The sequence below is a fragment of the Pagrus pagrus genome (genome assembly GCF_965226575.1).
Source record: "Pagrus pagrus genome assembly, chromosome: 9".
In the NCBI taxonomy this organism is placed as follows: domain Eukaryota; kingdom Metazoa; phylum Chordata; class Actinopteri; order Spariformes; family Sparidae; genus Pagrus; species Pagrus pagrus.
This window is the reverse complement of record NC_140193.1, coordinates 22,984,916-23,007,974: the sequence shown is the minus strand read 5'-3', so window position 1 is coordinate 23,007,974 and position 23,059 is coordinate 22,984,916. Positions and strand designations below refer to the sequence as shown.

Here is a 23,059-nt window from a genome sequence, read left to right as displayed (position 1 = left end):
TGTGTGTTTATAGGGGGGCCACAGGAGTGAGTGCACTTAATGAAACATTGCTACGGTAGCCTCCGGGGTCCAGAAGAGACAGCTTCTCTATTGTGCTGCTGATTCTTACAGGCTGTAAACACTTAATTGATCTGAGGAGCATATTTCACCGCACATTCTAGGGAAATCCTTTTCGAATTGGGACCGTTCATGATTACTTTTTAACGTCTCTTTACGGGGGGTGGGAAAAAAAAAAAATCATCACTGTCTGGTGTCTGTTTATTTGTGCAAAGCAAGGGTTAATTAATGATAACTCTGTACACACACTGAGAGCTAAAGAAAAAAAATACAGTAAATAAAGATACAGAAAGAAATCATGAGAGAGAGTGTGGGTATCTTTCTGAGTGTGTGTGTGAGTTATGATGATACCACTGAAAATGATCTCTGATTGTTGTGATGTCACGTCTGGGAGTCTGGGGAGGGGGGGCATTGGTGCTATAAAAAGGCCTGGAGGTCCCTCTCCTGTGGTGGATTGCTTTCCTCTTGCAAAGAGTGATCCCGCGTGTGTGTGTGCGTCTGCGTGCACGTGCGTCTGTGTGTGTGCACTGGGGCCGATGACAGGGGCCATGGCCTCCACACCCGGGGGACCGCCAATGAGAAAGAAGCATTTCCTCTAACATTCCATGGGTCACAAAAACAATTTGCCCAGAGAAAAGTGGCTAAACAGCCGCAATGCTACTCAGTGGAGCTGAGGGGAGGAGAAAAGAAGCTAAAAACCAAGTGCCGGGTTTTCTTTCTCTCTTCAACTTTAACAGGAAGAAAGCATGTGCAATACCTTACAATTAAGCAGACAAAACATGACAGCATTTAAAAATATTATTCTGCTAGCTCAACAGCGCTGTATAATTAATAAGTTTGCTGTGTGTGTGTGTGTGTTCTGAAGCTGTTCTGCATTGGTAGAAACAAATTCATTTTTCACGCTTCAATTGCTTTGTGATTACTGTTAATCGAGAACACAGAATGATTCCCTACTTCATTACCCTGTACACATACCATGTCTGCTGCAAAAATTTAACTACGTGACTAACCCCTCTGAAGTGTCCCCATCCCTGCAAATCCTTTTCTAAATATGTCCACTTCAGTTGGCCATATCATCTAAATATAAACACAGACAATCAGCAGCTCACACACACACACAAGCGCATTCACGTGATTATCTGCTGTCCTTTAATCAGCACAGAGTCTCTGGACCCCCGGAGAATGTTCATGATGACATAACATCGGGTCAAGTGAAACCCGGAGTATATATGCCAGGCTAAGCCCACCACAAATAAGCCACGGCTGATAGAGACACACAGCTTGAATGCTGCTGGAGGAGCACACAGACCACTTTCTCTTCTTTTCTCCACACAACCCACATGGGCTGACTTCTGGGACAGGTACAGGGAACAGAGCGGACATTCCTCAAAATACTCCCGATCTAGGACAAGTGAAAAACAGACAGTGACAAGTGGCTGGTGCAGTGTTACTAACACAGTAATCTGAGGACAGGAGAGAAAAAAAATAAAATAAATAACCTTTGTCAAATGACCGTGAGGCTTGCCCATGATAAACTGCTGTGTTGTGGGACACTGTGTGTTTAGGGAGAAAAAGAAACAGCACAGCTCGGCTTATCCTTTTCACTCATCCAGATAAAAGTTGGCCAGAGCGTGAAGTGGTGTTCTCTCGCTGGCTAAGTATGGAAATGTGTTTAGCAGCAGTCTTAAGAGAAGTTGATTGGTGGGGGGTAGCGGTGGTGGGGGGGGGGGATTCTCCCTGAACACAGTGCTTTCCCTGGGAGAGTGAGGCCAGGTAGTTAATAGGGGTCAGAGCCAGGGCTGAAGTGTAAATTGGCAGGGGTGCATCAATTAGAGGGTGGCAGAGGCTAGGATAAGGAGAGGAGAGAAGAGCTAGATGGAGCAGGAGACAAGCATATAATCTTTATCACCACTGTGAGATGCTGCAGGAGGTCTGGCCAAAGGAAAAAAGACAAAGAAAAAGCTAAAAATATTGAACAAATTAGCACCTTTAAAGCTGGTTTGCGACCCACCAATAGACCAAGAGTAGAAGAAGAAAGAGAAGATCACGCTCTCTGATGCTGCACTCATAACGTCAAACTGCTCGCTGGGAAGACTGAGTGTAGACTAGAGAGCCAAATATGTCGTTACTGGTGTGGATGTTTTTTAGTTTCAGAAGAAGACTGCTTTGCTTGGGGTAATTTGTAATCATTAAATTCCTCGTGAAGTTTGCTGTTTCAGTGCACAGATGTCACCATAGGCAATAAAGTTTATTTACAAGTATTTGATAACAACATTTGAGAGATAGTTGCAATATATTTGGGTATATCGGCCAATATATCGACATCTGAATTTTTTACTCCCTAACATGGGTATTGGCATCGGCCCCGAGAATCGAGTATCGGTCAGGTTTTACAAATTATCGGTTATCTTATCAGTATTGACCATGAGGAACAGGTAATTATCAGTTACTGGTATAGGCTGAAAAAAATCCATTATCAAACTATCATGTGTCTCTCTCTCAAGAAACATAAATGGCTTTTCTACTTCTCGAGTGTTAGCTCTCTATTTGCATGAAAGGGATGGAAGCGACCACCCTGCCCACCTGGATACAGAAGAAGCACTTCAGCATATGTAGAATTACTCAGGCACCCAGGAGAAAAATAACTCAAGTAGGGCTCTTTTTCTCTTGTTCAGTGCAACTGAATGGGTCTGTTTGTGTGCATATATATGTGCCAGTGCGTGCCCTCTTGTCTGCTAACATGCGTGTCCTTGTGTGCACGTGGTGAAGTTATTCAAAAGGAGAGATATTTGATTATATTGTGTTCACCTATCCAAGTGATCCAAATGATTTGAACATTGAGCATTGGAGCAGACGGGCACTACGGAGCTTACATTTGCAATCTTATACCGTTTAAGTGTATATTGGAAAAAAGACAATCTCGCTTATTGAACACATTCACCCTGGAGGGCAAACTGCTACGGTAATGAACACCACACTCTCAGAGAATTACAGTGTCCTTTATCCTGCTGTAGTGGAGGATGAAAAAGGATCTGGCCGACACGTAGACACACAGACACGCACGCACACACACAGAACGAGGGAGAGAAAAAAGTGAAGAAAAGCAGGAGAGAGGGAAAGAGAGCAAAAGCACGCATTCAAGACCCCCATAAACCTGTAAACAAAATCTGTGGAGCAGATAAATTATAAACGCCACAATGCAATTAAAGCCAAATTCAATTTGAGCACACACTGTCCATCTGTCACGGTGAAACAAAAGCCGAGAACCTCCATTATTACCAAATCCCTGCTCCCGTTAATTTGCTTGCTGGGAGATTTTTAGTTTCTAGGAGCGGGCCCGTACTTAAATGCCAGGGTTGCTCACTCAGGGCTGCGTCCTCTGAAAACAGCCTCCAGATGCTCCCAATCAGCCGTCATCAAACTGCCACCTCTTTTTTTCCCCAATAAGAATATTTTTCTTTTTTTCCCTCTGATCCTAATGAGGTTTTTTGTTCGACAACAATACGGCAAAACAAGGGTACCTCTGGAGAGTGGCGCCACAATCTAAATTCTCCCGAATTTCCTTATGGCGCAACAGAAATTAGCAACGAAAAACACAGGGAGGAAATAGAAACATCTAAATAGGAGTTTGCTTTTTAAAAATGCTCTTTTGATCCCATCAGCATGTCTTGCAGAGGATGCCTAAAAGCCCCTGTAACAGGTGAGAAAATAACAGCTGATACAGTCACAGCGTGCATCTAAGATCTTTAGTCAAGCTCTGGTGAATCATTGTGAACGCTTCCTTGGTCTTGGGTGAAATAGAAGCGCTCCTCTTCCTAATCCTGTTTGGCCACTTTAGAATGGGAGATAGAGATCTGCGCCCCAGAATCTGAGAGCGGGGTTCAAGGGACCGAGCTTTCGCTGCTTTCAGCCAGCGGGGGGAAGAGAGAAAAAAAAAAATCATCTTCAAAGGTGGAAGAGTGTGTCAATTTAAAATCAGAAATGTATCTGGCATCTTTATGCTTCTTAAACTACAATACATCTCGGCTGATTAAAGCACATCAAAGACGGCTCATTCATTCCTCAGAGCAATGAGGGGAGATTTTAATTGCAAAATGTTAAACCTCACAATTAAAGGCTTTGTGCTACTCAGAACTAACCCAAACACAACCATTAAGGACAGCATACAAATTAGCCTCAACACGAATTAGACTCAGGGACAAGGATAAGAGTGCTAAGAAGTGTGCTGCGCAAATGATAATCTTCCATCAGAACCATCTCAAGGCACCGTCCATGCTATTAGAGACTGAATATACAGCTGGAGATGGGCTTTTCATGCTCTCTCCTTTCTGTGACACTTTCTCTGAGGGGCAAGTCTGCTAACGAGGGGAGAAAATCTCTTAATCTTTTTTCTTAGAATAACAGATTTTGGCAGTGGACATAAATATAAACAACAAAGTACATATAAACATTCCAATAATTTGTAGCGTAGACGTATGCATGCAAACAAGTGCACACACACAAAGATACACACAGGCACACACACCATTGAGGTGTCAGTGTGTCAGAAAGGGCTGTGCCTGCCATGATAAGAGGCTGACAATGATGCTGTACAGCTATTAGGCTGGAAATAGGCTGCCAGTACAAACAGTTGTCGGGCCAGCCCATTGTCAGCCTCTGGATTTACAGTGCAGCCCAAAGAATTTAGTCAACTGCACCTTTGTAGGTAGTTTCCTGAACCTGTTAACGACATTGTTTTGCTTCAAAATACTGGAGCATTAATAAAGAAAAATAAACACGCTGGAAAGGTGTGACAGTAGGTGAATAGATGAAGCTCAGTTACACACAAGACGCACACACATGCCTCCTTGTAACAAGCGCAGAGCCCCTTTTACAGCCCCTCAGAGTAACAACCGTGTCTAATTAAAATTCACATTTCAACCAAAAAGGGAAAACAAGCCATCTTTGAACAATCCCGTCCGTCCTCGCCCTGGTCATGAATTTCAGATAAACACTGTGATACACAGAGAGCAGTGCCACATTAATTAAAAGCCTTGATAGACACGGCTTCCATCTAACAGACCTATCAGGAATTAAATTTGTATCAGCGGCAGAAAGAGCAGTTGAGGGGTCCCTCAGGGGGATTAATGAAACAGACTTTCATAGAGGAGTCATCAGAGCCCTGGACTGAGGGGAGGAGGCGGGGAAGAAAGGGCCAGCAGCAGGATGTCATGTGTGGGACCGTCGCGTCACTGACCTCTCATTTCATACTTTAATAAAGTCGCACCCAGGTGTCCTTGATGCCTTCCAGTCGCCTGGGGCTCTGGGAAAAAGCTAAACAGGAGGCAGCCATAACATAATTCTGAATGCTCGCCCCTCCCTTTCTGTGTTCCCTCTGTGGTGTTATGTTATACATCCATGGGCATGCACACACAAGCACTCCTGTAAGCGCGCACAATGCAGACACATGATATGCTTTGTGCCACGTTGATTGTACAGATTTTGGGCCTTTTATCAAGATGAAACTGCGCTTTGGTTGAGAAACACAGGAGCATTTCCCCATTGAAGTATTGAACTTGAGCAATACAAAGTAACAGTGTTACATCAATTCTGCAGAACAAGCCTCACATTCTGTGGAGCTGGTGGTAGAGCATTTGCCAAGTCACTTCAGCTTCATGATTTACTATCATGTGCAGTTGGTTACAGGAAATTGGAACAGCGCAGACTTGCTTTTGAATTGCGGTCGGGACAGTTTTCTGTTGAAAACAGAAGCAGATTATCTCGATGGGAAGGCAGCAGATTTAGAGATGTACAGTATGCAATATGTTATCACAACACAGTCAGCCCAGACAGCTGCTATCTGTCATAAACTCTGGCTATTGTTGGCCACACTACACAGCAACATGTGACCTAATCTAGATGAGCAGCCACTGAGCAAATACAGAGTGGAATGGTGTCATTTTTAATAAAGCTGTTTTATGGACTCCAGTCAACAGAGCCAGAGGAACAGGCTGAAACTTCCTTGTGCAAATGATATGGCAGTAGGAGTTTCATAACTTCCTCTGCTCAGACAAGCCTGTGGCAAGTCTCCTAACAGAGCACAGTGCAGCAGTCGGAGGGAGAAAGAGAAAAAAAATAACCTCCGCCTTATCAAGATTTTACAGAGACATTTCTTTAATTAGTTTTAATATTTCTTGTTTAGATAATGTCAGCCAATTGACAATTCGGTCCCAAACGGAACAGGAGGGGGAACTCTGCACTCCTCTGATACAGAGAAAATAGCTGATTAAAAAGATTGCATACTTCATTTGATTTAAATGCATATGCATATTTTGGACAGGAATCAAATACCTTTGCATGCACAAATTCTCACTGCCGATCTTATCGCTAATGTCTGAATGCTATCACGCCGTAGTATTTGTTAAATTCGAGAGTAAAATGTTACAGAAAGAAAGCTATCTCCCAAATCATTAATTGTGCAAACACGCTCACAACAGCTTTATGCTTTCCTAGTGTTACGTGCTCTATTTGCTGCCCGGGAGGGCGATGTGGACGTGAAGAGTTCTCACTGGTGACGGCGTGGTGATGGAAAAATAATTAGCGTTGCTGAGGAAAAGTTTCCTCTCTCCGAGATCTCAGACAAACACGCTGGGCCTCAACCCCAAAACAATGTTGATCAAAGCACGTAAACATCTGGAGCGACGAGACTACAGCCTTCGGAACAAAGATGTCTATTTATATTTTTTTCCAAGATTACCACTAAAGATAACCAGACTGTGCGCATGAGGGAGCACTTAGAATACCAAAGGTTTAGAGTGTGATACTGTAGCCTACCTGCATATCCTCCCACCTGTCTCTCCTCTAATCTTTGTATTTTCACAATCCTCACTCCCACATTAACACATTCTCAGGCTTTTGTACTCATGTCGCCTCTCCCTAACCACCTATCTCTGCCCCCCCCCCCTCCCTCTCTCCTGCACACACCTTTTCTCTTCACCGGGCAGCAGGTGTTGAGTGGTTGTGTTTACTCCCCCCCGCCTCTTTCCTACCCTTCCCTCTCACTGAGGCTCTCTTTCCCTTTCTCTCTCTGTCTTTTCTATGTGTGTGTCTCTCTCTCTGGCAGCTGGTAAGAGGAGGGAGGATGCTATAACAGCTGCACATGAGGGCGGGTGGAAAAAAAAAAAAGCGCACAAGGCAAACAGCTCCAATCCCCTCAGGGTTGTCAACTCCAATCCCCCCAACCTCTGGCGTTTTTTAACCAGGCAAACAGAGGGAAAACTGTTGCAGTCGGAAGACATCAGGGTCTCCGTTCCATTAGCCCTACCTGGTGATCTCAGCCACAGCGAGCAGAGCTTACGCTCCCACAGGGTGTCTTTGTGGAGCGGTCTAGTAGCCTGCATGAGAAGTATCCACTTAAATCCACTTACTACCATTTAATAATTTCGAGTTTGAAAAACATGTCACTTCCAAATGGAAATTTTCGCTGGAGGTACTTACATCTGTTGGAGCAAAACACAAAACAACGGACACCATCCGGCTGCTTTTTTTCTCTCTCTCTCTTTTTTATTTCATCCCTCTCAAAGTCTGAGCTCTGTGTGTGTGTCGTTTTCACAAACAGCATCAAAATACATGAGATCAGCTCTCGGGCTTTTGTTTGGCCCTGGCAAGGTTAGGCCAGCCTCATTCCAAATTTCCTGAGGGGGAACAGAGAGAAAAACGATTCCATGCAGATAAATCACTCGCACAGATCAAAAGACAAATCAGTGGCAAAGACAAAAGATGCTGACTTGCAGAGAACAATGGAGACAGGGAGACGTAGGTATCAGAGGAGCCGGCCCTAAGATCCCCGGCTCCGCTCAATCAAACCTGCTAACCAGGGTTTGCATACTAGGTCAAACAAACTCTGCTTCAGCAGGAGAGAAAGTGTATTTAAACTGATCTTGTTGAGGTTCCTTTTTTTTTGGGGGGGGGGGGGCTCCTGAGCTCTGAATGTTTTTTTTAGTTTTGTAGAAGTCGGACTGAGTTTCTGGCTTTGCGAACTCATCTTCTAGGTTTGATTTAAAAGCTACCCTCAGAATGGGATATGCCCTGGTTTGAGAAGAAAAATGGGGAGAGAAGAAAGAGAGGGGGTAAACTATTTGATATAGAGCATCGGTGCGTGTGTGTGTCTGGGTAGTTGTGCACACGCACGTCTGTGTGGTTTGATGTATGCGTTCAGCCTGGCTTTCTATACTTCTGCATCTAAGACAAGAAGTCCTGTCCCGTGCAGCCCTTCACGCATCGCAGCCCCACAGTCTTCTATTAACTTCTTCAATACGAGCAATAAATAAATATATGGAATCCACAACTCTTTATCATCCACTCATCGCTTTAGAGAATCGAGGTGTCACAGAGAAAAGAGCCCTTTGGGAAGCAACGTGCAGGAGACAAGAACCAGGAGCGCCCCTCACCAATATTGCCTTTTGATCAAACTGCTTCACAGAAATCAGAGGAGGCAACATATCACTTTTACAGCTCTGTTCTCTGTTTAAAAAACAATTCTCACAAAGGGAGGGGTCACATGAAAATCACCTTGTGATTTGGCTTTAAAGCATATTTTATAATGTAGAGGACCAAATTATGTTCAAAAACACAGTTCACTGTGCACGGCTGACAGCCATTATTTGATCCCCTCCTCTGAGATCCATGTATGATAACACATCAATTTAGATTAAGGTGATATGAAAGAGAAATGTAAAACAGGTTTCAAGGGGGAGGAGCTGATGCATTTGAGATGAATAAAATGATATTAAAATTAACATGTTGAGCTGCGGCGCGGTCACAATTGACCTATGAAGTGTGCTTAACAAGAAAATATTTTAAATTGAAGCGCTGGGTCCAGATAGGCTGTAATAGCTGCCCATAAAATCTGCTGAACTCGTCAAAAAGTGTCACACATGTCTTGACATGCTGCTTTATTCAAATATCAGGGGATGGGGATAAGGACCCGATAAGGTCAAAGGATTTACCTAATAGATTTGGAGCCCCACTCAGGTGTCACGGGGAAAATATAAGCGTTAAAGCGAGCTGGGTTCGAGCCCTCGATGAAACTAACCCACGTTCCACACTCGAGTCGCTATCTCTAGTCCAAACAAGTGAGATTTGATACCGCTGTTCTGGCCTGGAACAGAGGGAAAAAACAAGCCCACTGCCACAACAAAGACAGGAAATTCAGCATAGATTCCTACTTCTCTCTTTTCTCCTGCCTCTCTATACCTAACAATGCTGGTAATGGAGAGAGAACAGTGCCCGGGGCTGGCAGAGACACCTGCGACATATTTTCTCCCCCACACCAACCCCCCCCCCACCCCCGTCCACCCTCCCCGCTCTTCCCACCCCCTCGACATTAAAGTCCTTCACAGAAATCAGAATTTAATAAATCACCCCAGAGCCTGACAGAGTTTATCTCCGGGGGTCGCCTCCACTGTGCAGAGACTCACAGACAGACAAAGCCCGGCCCGATAAGATGTGAAATTAAATACAGTTAGCAGTTTGAGACAAAGGAGGGAGAGTGTCACACCGAGCTTTGTACGGTGTAAACGGCTGGCTGCTAGTCGGGGCACATACACACGCACGCGCGCCAACGCACGCACACACAAACGCCACGGAGACAGCGGGGTGATTCATTTCAGGTTTCCTCTCACATTTAGCCTCATTTGCATCATCCACTGTCAACATATCGCCTCTCCCAGATATGTTCAAGAGCTTTCATTAGACGTCCAGGGGATGACATCCTTTTTACCCAGATGCACCATTATTAATCACTCGCTCTACTCCTATGTGGACTCATCTCCATCACGGATCAAACGCTATCTGCCTGTGTTTCCTTTCATTCAGCAGACATCCCTGACATCAGCCATCACTACAGCTAAAGGAGACTTATGGGAGTGTGTTGGGGCTCAGACGACCTTATGAATGCGGTACATAAGCATTTAGTACTGAGAGGATATAAATGTGAGGATTTGTTCGACACTGGTAAGATCTGTCAGAGCAAACCTCTGGCAGCCTAGCGCACATACTGCACAGCATACCAACTTGAGGGCTCCGGAAAACAATTAGAGGTGCTTTAAAATAGGAAACATGCAATATGAAATTGCTGCCTGGTGTTATAAAGAAGCATGATTGCAATGCTTTCATATGAGTGTACAGTTATATTCTTTTCAATTAGCTGTGGTCTCCAGTTCTCATCAGGATATGGCCGACCTCAGCTGTTCAAAGCTGATTTTTCCCCCTGCTCGGTAGTTAAGAGAAAGCACAGTCAGGTTTCCAGGAAGAAGCGGTGCGGGTTGTTTAATAGGCTTAGCCTGGTCGTAGGACCTGACCTTTCCCTTTAACAATACTGAGGCCGACGGGCTCGGGCCTGCTCTGGGAACACAATGACCCGTGGGTGAAGCCTAATCTTCTCCAACTCCATTCTCCATGCTGACCAGACGGCCTTCGTCCACGGCCTCTGTTGCTCCAACTGATGTCTTCCTGCTGAGACAACAGTGCCAAGGAACTGTCAACAGGCCGGGCCCAGCAGGGCCCCGACCGGGCCTCTTACACAGAGCCCTTCAGGGTCCACAGGCACCGACACTCCACGCTCTAAGTGCGAGTGTCGCACGGTAGAATGTGGAGAATGACAGGAATGCTGGGTGCCATCATGGATTCTGATAACGTTCTACGTCTAAGAGCATGATTAGCACTCTCTGAAGTCAACCCGTCTATGGACGTGATTGAAAAAATGGGCTGCTGGGTATCGTAGGCCTGTCAGTTCAAATGGAGCCGCTTTCAAATAACCCCAACCTGAACCTCCCACGTCAAACCTACAGCCATCAATTATAAATTGTGACATGTAGCCATATTAAAGCAAAAATGATTATATGTGTAATTTGAGTATTGAGTGAAGTATGTACAGCTCAGAAAATTCATCTAAAGCTTTACCATCCTTTGTCTTGTGAAAGGCTTACTGGTGCGTCAACTGGAACAATGTTAACATAACAAGCAACAACATGAGAAGCAAACGGCACAGCTGTGTGAAAAGGTTTCTATAATATGTCAATGACATGTAATATAAAGAACAACTCACACTGTACTGTAAATACATGTGAACACACATTCAGGAGCTAAGTCCCAGGTGACTCATACAGAGCCCATTCCTGTGGCAAAGAACAAAGCAGATAAAGGAAGAAGTAAAGAAATGCCTCAGAACCTGAACGTATGTTGCTGCAGCGTTACTTTAACTTTTTTGATGAGTGCAGGCGCTGACACGGCAGTTCATTCTTTTCCAAATATTTCTTGGTTTTATTTTCCCTACTTTCAAATGATGGGCTGTGAAAGGTTGTTCTTTCTTCTCTGTGCAAGTAAACCATACAAAGAGGTGTTTGATCTCCGAAATCCGATCTGTATTTCTAGCATTGTCTCCAGTTCCTACTGTGGCATCTTAAAGGTCAGGAGTGAAAGGCCATTTGATAACTACAGAAAGACCTTTTGGCTTTATTACACTGCCTTTCATCTCCTTTCCTGCAGAGGTTAAAACAAAGCATTGCATCCTTTGAAAAAGAAAGGATAAAATGGATCGCTTTGGAGCCTCAAGCCTTTATTTTTTGTCACTGGGGGAAGTCTGGCATCCAGTGTACAAGGAAAAAAAACTCTGGTGGGATGTGTTTCTGAGAGAGGCGAGTCTTCTCAGGCTCAATTAGCATATGTCCTCTCAACCTTCTACCAAACCTCTCAATGAGACCCTGAAATCCTATTGAGATATTATTACCACTCAAACAGGGCATTACACAAAACATCTAAAGCATCCACGCACACGCTCGTACAGGTGCACACATGCAGACACACACAATCACAGCTCAATGACACCCACTTCCCACTGAATATTCCTTTCTTTTTAATGGTAACCTTGGGAGACGGGCTGCACCGGCGCAACACTTAACAGCCACTAGTCTGAGAAAAATGTTTTTGATATGCTTGTGTCATTTAATCATCCACATTCTGCCGAGGCCGTGCAGGACAATTTTGCAGGATATTAACTCCCAACTAAACCCTGGCTTGTATCATTTGTGGGGCCAGTCAAGCAGGAGTCCCAGGAGGTGCAGAGACTTCCTCCTCACAGTCGTAGTAATCTAAGCTTGACTGGGCGCGCGCACACACACACACACACACACACACACACACACACACACACACACACAGAAAACACACAGCTAATAGACAGGTAGAATGAACCATAAAGGAATAAAGGAATCAGAAAATGTAAGGCACAAATGAAGCCCTTTACTGACAGTCACAACAGTAAAAAGATGAGTGTATTTGTGATTTGGGTGATCAGGTAACAATAATAATAATACAGCCAGTGATACAGTGCAGTAAGTAGTGATAGAAAATGGCCCAGCGTGTGCTGACGATACCCACAGACAGCAAAATTACTTCCCTTTTCTTTTTATTTCCACACCAAAGTTGGAGATTGAAGAGCATTCGTAAAAACGTCACTTTAACGTGATCCATTTGGACAGCTCACATTGCTTAATGGGGTAGGAAATTCATTTTTTCTGCTGTGGAACAGACATAGTGGATGATGTGATTCTATGCAAAATATATGAAGCCATTACGAGAAAAATGCACGAGTTTCAATAGTTAGAGGGGGAAAAAGAATTTCATTGCACGGAGGGCTATCCCTATTCTTTACCAGGGAGCGTCACATACGCACACACAATGCAAAAGACAGCAAAGGCAACTGATGAAAACCATTTTTGTTCCATCACAAAGAACTAGGTCACCCTCTCATAATTGTCAATCATGCAATAAATCTCTCTGTGGCACAAATGAATACGGCATTGGAAATGAGACAAAGCTTATTGGCATGCTATGTCAGCTTGACTCAATTCATCCTCCTTTTCACACAAGACCATTCATATGTGAAGTAGTGCGAGGGTGTCTCTCTCTCTCTCTCTCTCTCTCTCTCTCTCTCTCCCTCTCCCTCTCTGTCTCACTCACACACATACTCTCTCCCTCACTGAGCATCTCACACACACATGCACACAAGAAAACACACTCACACACTCTTCATGTGAAAGTTACAGAGGGTTAATGTATGTGGACATTTCAGCCAGGGGCTGCTTTATTATCATAACCATGTTTATTTCCATAGAGAACGTGTCTCGCTGTATTTACTGCACTACTGTGGAATTACTTGGAACATATACTACAACACATTGCTTTCAAGACAATAGCACAAACTAAGTTTGATGATTTAACATCACAGTGAAAGTGATTACGTTCATATTTACAGGTCTGTGATTTCAATTTGTATCTTTAAGACGAGCAAAAGTCATGTTTTAATGTGTAAAACTGAGCTGACTCCTGACTTGTCTGCTAACCCCGTCGCATACCAGGTGTACAGTGCTCTGTCTCGTGCTATCTGATTGGCTGGGAGCATTGGCTTGACACAGCACTACAGCTCCATCCACACAGGTTTGTGTCACGTCTCCGAGGACCCGACTGTCACTCTTTAAGAGGAGGGTAATAATAGCCGGGCGCCACAGCAAGTGGTGGCACAGGCGATTTTAAAGAAACATCAGGGAGACGGTGACATTTGAGTCTACGAGGGGAGAAACCCAAGCGCTGCAACCAATAAAGACTCCCACCAATATTCTCACTAGGCTTAGAGGGAGAGAGACAGAGAGGGTGAAAGGCAAAGAGAGATGTCAGTGTTAGATGAAAATGTGTTGACCTGGTGATATTGATACCCCGCTCATAACCTCTACAGGTGTGCGATGCCGTCAGGAAGCAGCTCTGGGTGTGGCTATCTCTATGGATAACAGCCAAAATTGCAGACCTTATCATTTTACAGTACACCGAATGAGCTGCTTCGTTCACTTTGAACTGCTGACAACTGAAATGATTCTGTATTGAAAATAGCACTACTGCTCTAAACACACTCGTACGCAGTCTTAAACATTCATGTTCCTTTTGTTATTTTAAACCATGAGGTTGTTTAAAGAAAGCTAATATATCCGCTATTAAAACGATTTAAGAGGGAGATTATTACTTGTTACTTCTTTCTTGATTTTTCTAATTTAAGAAATATTCAGCCGACAGTGACCTTAAGATTAATGAATGAGTTTTGATTGAGTGGATATAGCAAGGTTACAGCGATGTCTTTCTTTTTTTCTTTTTTCGTCATTTGAAAGACAGATCTGGAACAATCTGCTGATCAGTGTCCAATGCTGTAGCTCCAACCAATCATCTAGATATGACCCATAAATGTATTACGAGAACAATCTCATCTAAATTGGTACTTTAGCATTTGTGACAGACATTATAGTACACAATCATGCAAAAAATTGTAAAAAATGAAAAGAAGCATGCTGCTCTGAGTAAATTAAATATGAATCACTTACTTTGACATCAGCATTGTTCACGTTATAATTATTTACTTATGCTGATATACTTTAACTTCATTTATTTACTTTTAAAATTCTTTTTTCGCAGATAATCTAAAACCTGATTGAACAGCAGAGTCTCATAAGCTCCAGACCCAGGCACAGGAGAGCAGCTCAGTGTCTAGCCTGCTGGCTCAACAGGAACTCATTTTATGCACGTTGTTAGTTATAATTCAATGCAACAAATTGACTGCATAAAGTGTTTCTGGTGTTTTAAGTGAATTCAGACTTCACATAAATAGCTGTGGGGCCGTTTTCTTAGTTTTTCATCAGAAGGTATTGACTGAGCAGATGCTTTGAACCACCATAGAATGTGCTGCTAGTCTCAAGTGTCATTAGCTTCGGGGCTTTTCCAGCTAGCGCCAGGTAAAGATTAGATAACAATCAGCCCTTTAATAGATACTGTTGGAGGCACCGGAGCCGTTCCTGTGCTGCGCCGTTCATCTGAAGCTAACAACAGAAGAAGAGAGAGTGGAAACCGATGTCATTTCCTCCCTGATTTCTTCTCTGTGATGTACCGCTGAGCCCAGCAAGGAACACGGCTGTTGTTAAATTACATGTAACTGTTGGCTCAAACTAGTGTCAATGTACAGTGTGTCTGTCTGTGTGTGGGCAGGTCCAACAAGAATTTAAAAATGGCACAGTCTAGGTTGGGGTTTATTAAATGGGAATATACTGTAATATATTGAAGACATTTTGAACATCTATTTGATATACTTGATTACTTTGGTCTTGACGAAATGGAGTCTTTGCATGCATCAAGTGCAATCGCCTGCCAAAAACACTAACCACTAACGAGGGATGGACTGATGGTTTTTTCAGGGCCGATCCCAATACTGATTATCAGTAATCACAGAGACCAATAACCAATATTTGGATTTACAGCTGCAGCAATTAGTTTATTAATTGTTTAGTCGACTGAAAGAAAATCTGTTATCAACTATTTAGATAACTGATCAACTGTCAAAAGTCATTTTTGAAGCCAAAATGTCAAACGTTTGCTGGTTCCAGTGTCTTAAATGTGAGCATTTGCTTATTTTATTGTCATTTATAAGAGTAAATGAAGAGTCTCTGGGTTTTGGAATAATGGTTGGATAATTCTGGGAAATTTGCAAGGAGCATTTTTCATGACTTTTGACGTCTTTGTCAACTAAATGATGAATCGCAGTAATCCTGTAAAGTAATCGCCAGTCTAATCAATAATGAAAATAATGAGATGCAGCTCTGTTTGGAACCGATATACATTAGCCATAAAAATGAAAATCTTAGATTTAGAATAACCATTGATGGAATGTAACTAAGTACAATTACCTCAAGCACTGTGCTCAACTACAATTTTGAGATACTTGTGCTTTCATTCCATTTTCTACCTCTCTGCTAAATTTTGGTGGCAAGTATTGAACATTTAAAGTCCACTACATCTATATTAGAACTATTAATTAATTTTATCTGCAATCAGACAAAAAGAACATTGATTCTGATAGCTGGAAAAATGCTTAATATCAGATCTGATAATCTGCCACACCTATAATGAGTCTCTACTCCTAACACTGTCATGTGAAACTTGACAAGAGATGTTATTACATTTGCATGATGATAGGGGACAGATATTTTCTTCCTATAAATGAAGATGCATCTGCATACAGTGTTTTTAACATTGAGTGAAATAAGAAAGTTGTGCTATCATAACATGATGTGCATTACTTCACTCAAATTCCAAAAGTACAAAGGGCTATTAAGAAAGGACATTCCTTTCTTAATATACTTCAATTATAAGGGGGAGTCATTTGTATTGAGTAGAGAGCTCCAAAAACATCGACACTGGAGGAATAACATCTGCATGTTTACTCAGGAGAAGATTCATCCCTGATAGCCTCCACGAAAATGAAGAGGGGGAGAAAAAACAAGTGGAGGAAATTTGTGGAATCCCATCTGAGATTGCTTCCCTGATGGATTCCTTTTCCTGTCAGCTCAGACGAGAAATGAAGCCGGGGAAAATTAACTCCTGATACAGTTACGCTGAATTAGACAGAGAGGGGAGAAAAAAAACCTACACACTTTTTAAGGATTCCAGCCTTGTCATTTTCAATTTTCTGCTCTTTGGACATGCTTGTATTCAGATTCCCCAACATCTATTCGCCATATCAATCCTAATTAGACAATCTGGGCCCACGAAGGATGGGAGCGGAGTTATTTGCATAATTTAATCATAAATACTCAGTGATACATATTTCCAAATGCATTTGTACAATTATCTTTTCATCCTTGGGGCAAAAGTATTAATATGATTAGGCAATAATTCTTTAAAAAAGGGGGAAAATAGGAAACCAGCAAGTGTGCACTCTTTTTTAAACTCCAGCTTTGGGCTATATGAAAAATTAATTAATTTCTGAGGAAAATCAATTTCTCTATGTGACCATATTAGACAGAGCCAGGCAAGGGCCTGCATTCCTTCTCCAATCAGGAAATCTCATCTGCTCCCTCTAACTTCTGTCAGTAGCATTTAACATCCTGGTACGAGCGTCAGTGACTTCCGCCATGCTCCCTAAATGTGCTTTAATGTGAAGGAGCCCGTGAGTAAAGACAAGCAAGGGAGCTCTGACTGGGCAGAGGGGAGAGCGGAAATCAGAGTGACCCAAAATCTATTGCTGGCCTGTCAGGCAATCAGTCTCAAGTGCAAAATCATCCGGTAAAATCACTGTTAACAAATCTAGTTTAATATGCCAGATAAGTCATATTGACAGATAGATTTTAAACAGCTTACGTCTGTTGTCTATAAAAATCAAAGCTAATACCCCTTTATGGTTGGTGAACACAGTAAAATTAGGTCATTTTAATACACTGATCAACGTGGAAAGACCTGATGTCGATGTGCGATTCCGAACCATTTCATTTGGTCGGAGAATTAATTGGTAATTCAATTGCTGTTGCGGATCCAGTAAAGGCATGCAAATAAGATAGGAGCTTGGACAACTAATGCTTCCAACAGGCAAATTAACAATACAGGCCTCTTTGCCATGCAAATAGCCTCTAAATCCACAAATGACATTAGACAGTGTCAAACAAAGCCTCTTTAACAAGTGAAATCTGTGATTTCCACCGTCTTGGCTCAGCTTCATTGTACTGTAAGCTGCAAAATAACTCCTCTTAAAAGAAATGAGGAGAAAATTAATGTTACTTTAGTCCACTGAGCTGGTGTGTAGATTTTCCTAAAAAATGTTTTAATTTGCACTTGTTCCAGCTGAATGAATGTCAAGTCAATAAAGCAATTCTGATTTTCAAGGAGACTATTTGTTTGCTAAAAAAAAAAAAAAACACCTTGCCGCCATCTGCCAACTGCACAGTTGACTTGAGCACATGTACTGTACCTAATCAAATTTAGCAGAGCCTCACTGAAGGATTAAAAATGTAAAAAAAAAAAGAAAAGAAAAAAAAGAACTTAAAATGCTTTTTTTCTCCCTTCAATAAAGAAACAACACACAATATGAGGGCCAATTTGACTTTCAAGAAAGTACTTGAATAGATTTGGATTTTAAACAGCTTTGTATACCATTCTCTCTCGCTCCCTCTCTCTCTCTCTCTAATCAGGCATCTGTCACTCTGTTTTTGAAGTTATTATCGCCCAAGCTCCCTCTTGGATGTGGTTGCTGGGTGACGGGTATCTTAGCACCCACTCTGACTGGGAATGATTTGAATGGAATCCAGAAATCTCCCCTGAGTACCTGTAAACACATCCGTGCCTTGTAGAAAACAAATATATTATAAGAGAGCTCAGCAGAGGAGAGGAGGGAGAGAGACAAGCTGGCACCCTCAGTGGCAGCTCACACTGAGCGCTAAACAAAACAATTACCGTCATTTGCAAATATGTGTGTTTAGGCATAAACACTCTTGAAATGGGAACAAAAGAGGTGATAGCTCTCGTAGCACTCTCTGTCATATCACTATCAATTAAATATATCTTTTAAAGAAAAAAGTCGTTCCACTGTGACCTGTCACTCGCAACGTTTTCGGAGTCAGATCTGTTTGACTGAAACGAGCCGGGGAAAATCTATTTAAGAAGGGCATGTAAGTGAAAAGCCGTCCCATTCCCAGTGGTGGGACATTGTCTGGGGCGTGTGGTTAACCTTCAAGGGTAGACAATGATTGTCAATTAACTGCTGCGTTTCTGCGCCCCAGCATCGGATAGCCTGCCTCCACAAAGCAGACCAATGAGAGATATGCGATATCTCTGCACCGCCCCCTGTGTTATAATAACCTTTCAGAGAGTTCAAGTGTCACAAAGCAATAAGAACCTTTTCCATCCCACCGCAGGGAAAATGAAAAGGAAAACAAGTAGCTGGAACAGGGGGGCTCCTGGAGGGCTCCTGGAGGGCCAGAGTCATAATGTAGGGGAGATTACTGAACCTGGATCAGTGCGGGAGCGAAGAGTGAACACTGCTAATCTGGCACGAGAGTCCTTAAGAAAATGAAGGGGTCAAGAATGACTGTATTCCTAGTATCTTTAAAGATGAACAGTAATTACTAAAATACTGTGATGCTTGTTAGACAAGCACACATAGTTCAATCGCAGAAAAGTATGTAGAAGGAATTTTAATTATAAATTCTCATTTTTGAATGCACCACCACAGCACCAAAAACTACCCAAGACTACAATTCTGCACCTTTAATGTGTTCAAATAGTGTTATGCAAAAGTAAGCATGGTAGGGAACAATTTGGTTGGAGCTTTGTTTGTGTCCACATCAAAACTAAACCAGCGGGATGCAGCAGTGCTCTGTGATGCTATTCACATTCACACTGTGTGCAAAATGAGAGTAGTGTTGTTTTAACACAATAGGCCGCGGGAGGGGAAAAAAACAGCATGTGAAATAGTAAGACCCATTGTACTCAGTATTATTCACTTCATTGTTACCACTCCGCCACTGTATAAAAAGAGTAGTGACATTGTGGTAATAGGGCGAGATGAAAAGCTAAACTATCTCAGGCAGCAGGCTGTTGTTGTGTAACCTGAGCGGGTTAACCGGTGAACTCAGATACTTTTTCCCTGACAGTGAGTCGTTGCAAAACGGAGCATCGACTTTGGAAGAGGGAACTCGTTTTCACCTACAGGGCAACCTGCGTCCTGTTTACTCAGACTGATCATTTTGTCAGCAGCAATTCAATGACAGACGGTGTAAAGCACACACATCCCCGCAAATAAAATCAACTCTTTCTAAGTAACAGAAGCCTTTTATCCAGCGGATGCCTCACTGTTCCATGATGTAATTCTCCAAATGGGGCAGGCAGGCGGGCAGGCCGGGTCTGAGTGATTGATTTCAGCCCAGCACCGGGAGTACCTGGCTGCTTTCAGAGACAATTACAGTCCTGTCCATGTGCCCGTAATAGCCCAGCACTTTAGCGTCATTAAAGCGACGCGAGGCACTGCATTATCCTTTAACCCCATCGCTGGCCATCCCCCCATTGACAACCCGGAGAGTTCAACCACATACTTTGTCACCTGAAGCCCCACGCCAGGCTTGAGAGGAGGATCACCGCACTGTACGTCTTTCTCTATAGAGAGAGGGAGAGACGAGGGGGGGTTGTTCTGTTCCCTTGATGCTTTATGTAAATGATGCTTAAGCACCAAAGTGCACAGGTGAGTTGTTGAGACGATTGCCATTGCAATGGAAATATGGAGCTGAAGCATATTTATAAGCTCCAAATATTGTATGAGGACGTGTGAGGCTGACTGTTGCACAGCAAGCATAAAGGGAAGAGGAACTGTGTTTGCTGATAGAGAAAAATGCAGGCTACTAAAAATTGAAATAAGGCTTCAGAAAAATGTTTCAATGTAATAACATCCATGTCAAAGTCTTCCTCAAAATGTTCTGTGAGTTATTTGATTTTGCATTTTCTCACCAGGCCTAATAGAGCACTTTGCAGATAAAGCAATACTTATGCACATATATATATATACACATACTTAATGGTACATAAATAATGTCTGTTTCCACAGCAACTTCTGTATGTATGCTTGAGTGTTTTATTCACTTATGATATCAAGCATGCACCTAAAAGTCAGAATTGAGTTTAATCTCACACTACAATTTTCCTGTGTGCTTTTAAACCGAGATAACCAAAGTGACTCAAAGTGTTTATTGCTATTCCCCACTGATGTGAGCCTTTCCATCATATTTGCATTTCCAGCTCATTTCTGGGTAGGAGATCAATATGGAATCAATCATAGTGACAGGTAAGATGGTAAATTTGACCAGGCTGAACCATCCTGTGAGACTGAGCGATACATCAAAGCCAGGAGCAACAGGACAGCAAAAAATGCCTTTTAATCAAATATTGATCCCCACTTAAATCACTCTATATTAAAACATATAAAGCTCAAAATATTTGATCTGGCAATATGTGTTATTAATGCAATCATTTTTCACATGTGTGGTTGTTTGCCTCCCTCACTTATATTAATTTCCTTGTCTAACAGAAATCAAGGATGTTTGATTAAGGCACATCCTCTCGTGTGTGTGTGACAATTATCCCGAGCGTTTACAGTGTGGGAAAAAAAAAAAATGGCCCCATACACTCTTTTTCCAACAGGAGCCGTGAGTGTTCTGTAGCCTCCTTAAGAAATGTGCTGGCTGTTCAAAAATGAGAAAAAAACAGTTCATGCAAAAATTATTCCATGTCATCTAATTATGATAATCTGGGTTTGTCTTGTTTACCTTCCGAAAAATCAAAGTTGTCATAATTGAAGTTGTATTCCCCCTGTAGCAAGGGCATAAACCAAGGCATAACCTAGTTTTATTCCAGAGAGATTTCACAATAAAGTTGAGCTAAAAGTTTCCTCAAATTAGGGGGAATTACGGAAAAAGAAAAGGCTGGTAATAGATGACTGGGCTCTTGTTTCTGAAATTGTTTTTTTTTTTTGGAGTGGCACCTCTACACCTGAAGTTTATTCAACAGCATGGTGAGACTCAGCCGAGGTGTAGCCTACATTATCGATTCATTTGTCCTGAGGCAGACAGGCTATCCATCATGGCACAGCTTTGCCCTGCACGTGTTAAAAAACTTTCACTGAACTTTTTCCCTGATGTTGCGCGCTGGCCTCTTCCCGTCCAACTCAGCGCCACGAGCACATTGCCTGGATGTGCGCTCACGCATGTTCTCACGCTTACACAATCTGTAACAAGCGACAATTAAAATTGGCCTGATAAGTTCATCACATCGTCTGAACCACTTGTTTAATATTAAAAAAAAGGGAAAAATGTCTCCCCCTTCCTTGCTCCCGCGCCTTTACGCACGCCTGTCCGTAAAGACATTTAAACCAAAATGCCGCACAGAGCTCTGCACTAACCTCGCATTGGTGCAGTCGTTGTACAGAGTCTCGAAGTCTTTTCTGGAGATGAGTTTACAGCGGTTCACCCCGGGTTGGATGGCGCCGAGCCCTCTGAGGATGCGGACCTGCTCCACATTGCACACCACCGGCGTGATCTCCAGCCGCTTCAGCTTGGTGTAGACCGTGTGCAGTCCGCCGACCAGGTGCTTCAGGAACAGGTCGAAAGCCTGCGGAAGGCAGATGAGCTCGCAGCCGTCCACGGTGAAAGACGCCACTTTGGCACCGCGCAACTCGACCATCTTGCACTCATTGTTTTGCGGTATGTTTTCAACAGGCGACGGGGTCGAGTACACGGGTTTGCCGGGGGGAAGACCCGCGGTCGGGATGCCCGGGCTGCCGGTGGCGAGGAGCTCTGATCTGAACAGGTTCTGTCCGGGTCCGGATGGGGGGGCCAGGGATGGAGACGGTGATGAAGTTGTCGACGGCGGGGACGTCGTCGCGGAGGGAGTCGAGATCGGAGGCGGTGGGACAAGAGGAGTTGAGGGGATCAGAGCAGCCGGTACGGCCATGGTCACCTACAGGAGGGGAAGAGAGTAGCCGAAGTTCAAAGTATAAAACCCAGCCTGCCGAGACACCCCGAAATGAAAGAATCCACGAGAGTTTAGCTCCTCAGATAAGTTGGGAAGTAAAAAGAGCTGCCGAAAAAAGGCGTGCTGAGTGAGGGTTTTGGGGGGGCTGAGCAGCGGGACAATGATCAAAGATAGGAGGAGGAATGACAGGAGGAAAATGAGCTGAAAAGTGCAGCTCCGCTCTGTGGATGAGTTGTTGTTGTCACACGGTACAGAGAGGGAGGAGCTAGGGGACAGTGGAAGCCTTTGAAGAACAGATAACTGGGCTTGGACTACCACTGAAATGTTGCAGGTCTGTTAAATGTTGCATCGTTTAATCCACGCGAGAGAAACCCAGTTGAGCCTGATCATAATCGTGTAGAAATTTGCATATATTTTTTGTGTGGTTTAAAAAATAAAAAAAGAATGCACTCACACAAGGTGTATGTGATGTTTCAGTTAACAGTCAGTTCTGACTCCAAACAGGCAAACATGTTACACCTGCTGTCTCACAGATCTCACTGAGAGTGCATCACCATCGGACCAAAATGCTCAGGAAAACTTGTGCTCTTTGTGTTTGCTTACATCCCAGCGACTGTTAAAAGCATTTTTGCAGACTTGT

The 23,059-nt window shown here is 43.2% G+C and overlaps 1 protein-coding gene across 4 annotated transcripts in view; it reads right to left on the bottom strand.

Moving 5' to 3' along the window:
* Positions 1-22,646, bottom strand: part of dachd (dachshund d) — a 99,123-nt gene extending 76,477 nt beyond the window's left edge. For 2 of the 4 annotated variants that reach the window (XM_084362034.1, XM_084362033.1), the window contains exon 1: positions 21,848-22,646. In XM_084362034.1, coding sequence (XP_084218160.1) covers positions 21,848-22,398 — 551 coding nt within the window. In that variant the 5' untranslated portion in view covers positions 22,399-22,646. The remainder of the gene's footprint in view (positions 1-21,847) is intronic. The other 2 variants (XM_084362036.1, XM_084362035.1) reach the window with 1 other exon arrangement.
* Positions 22,647-23,059: the final 413 nt, after the last annotated feature.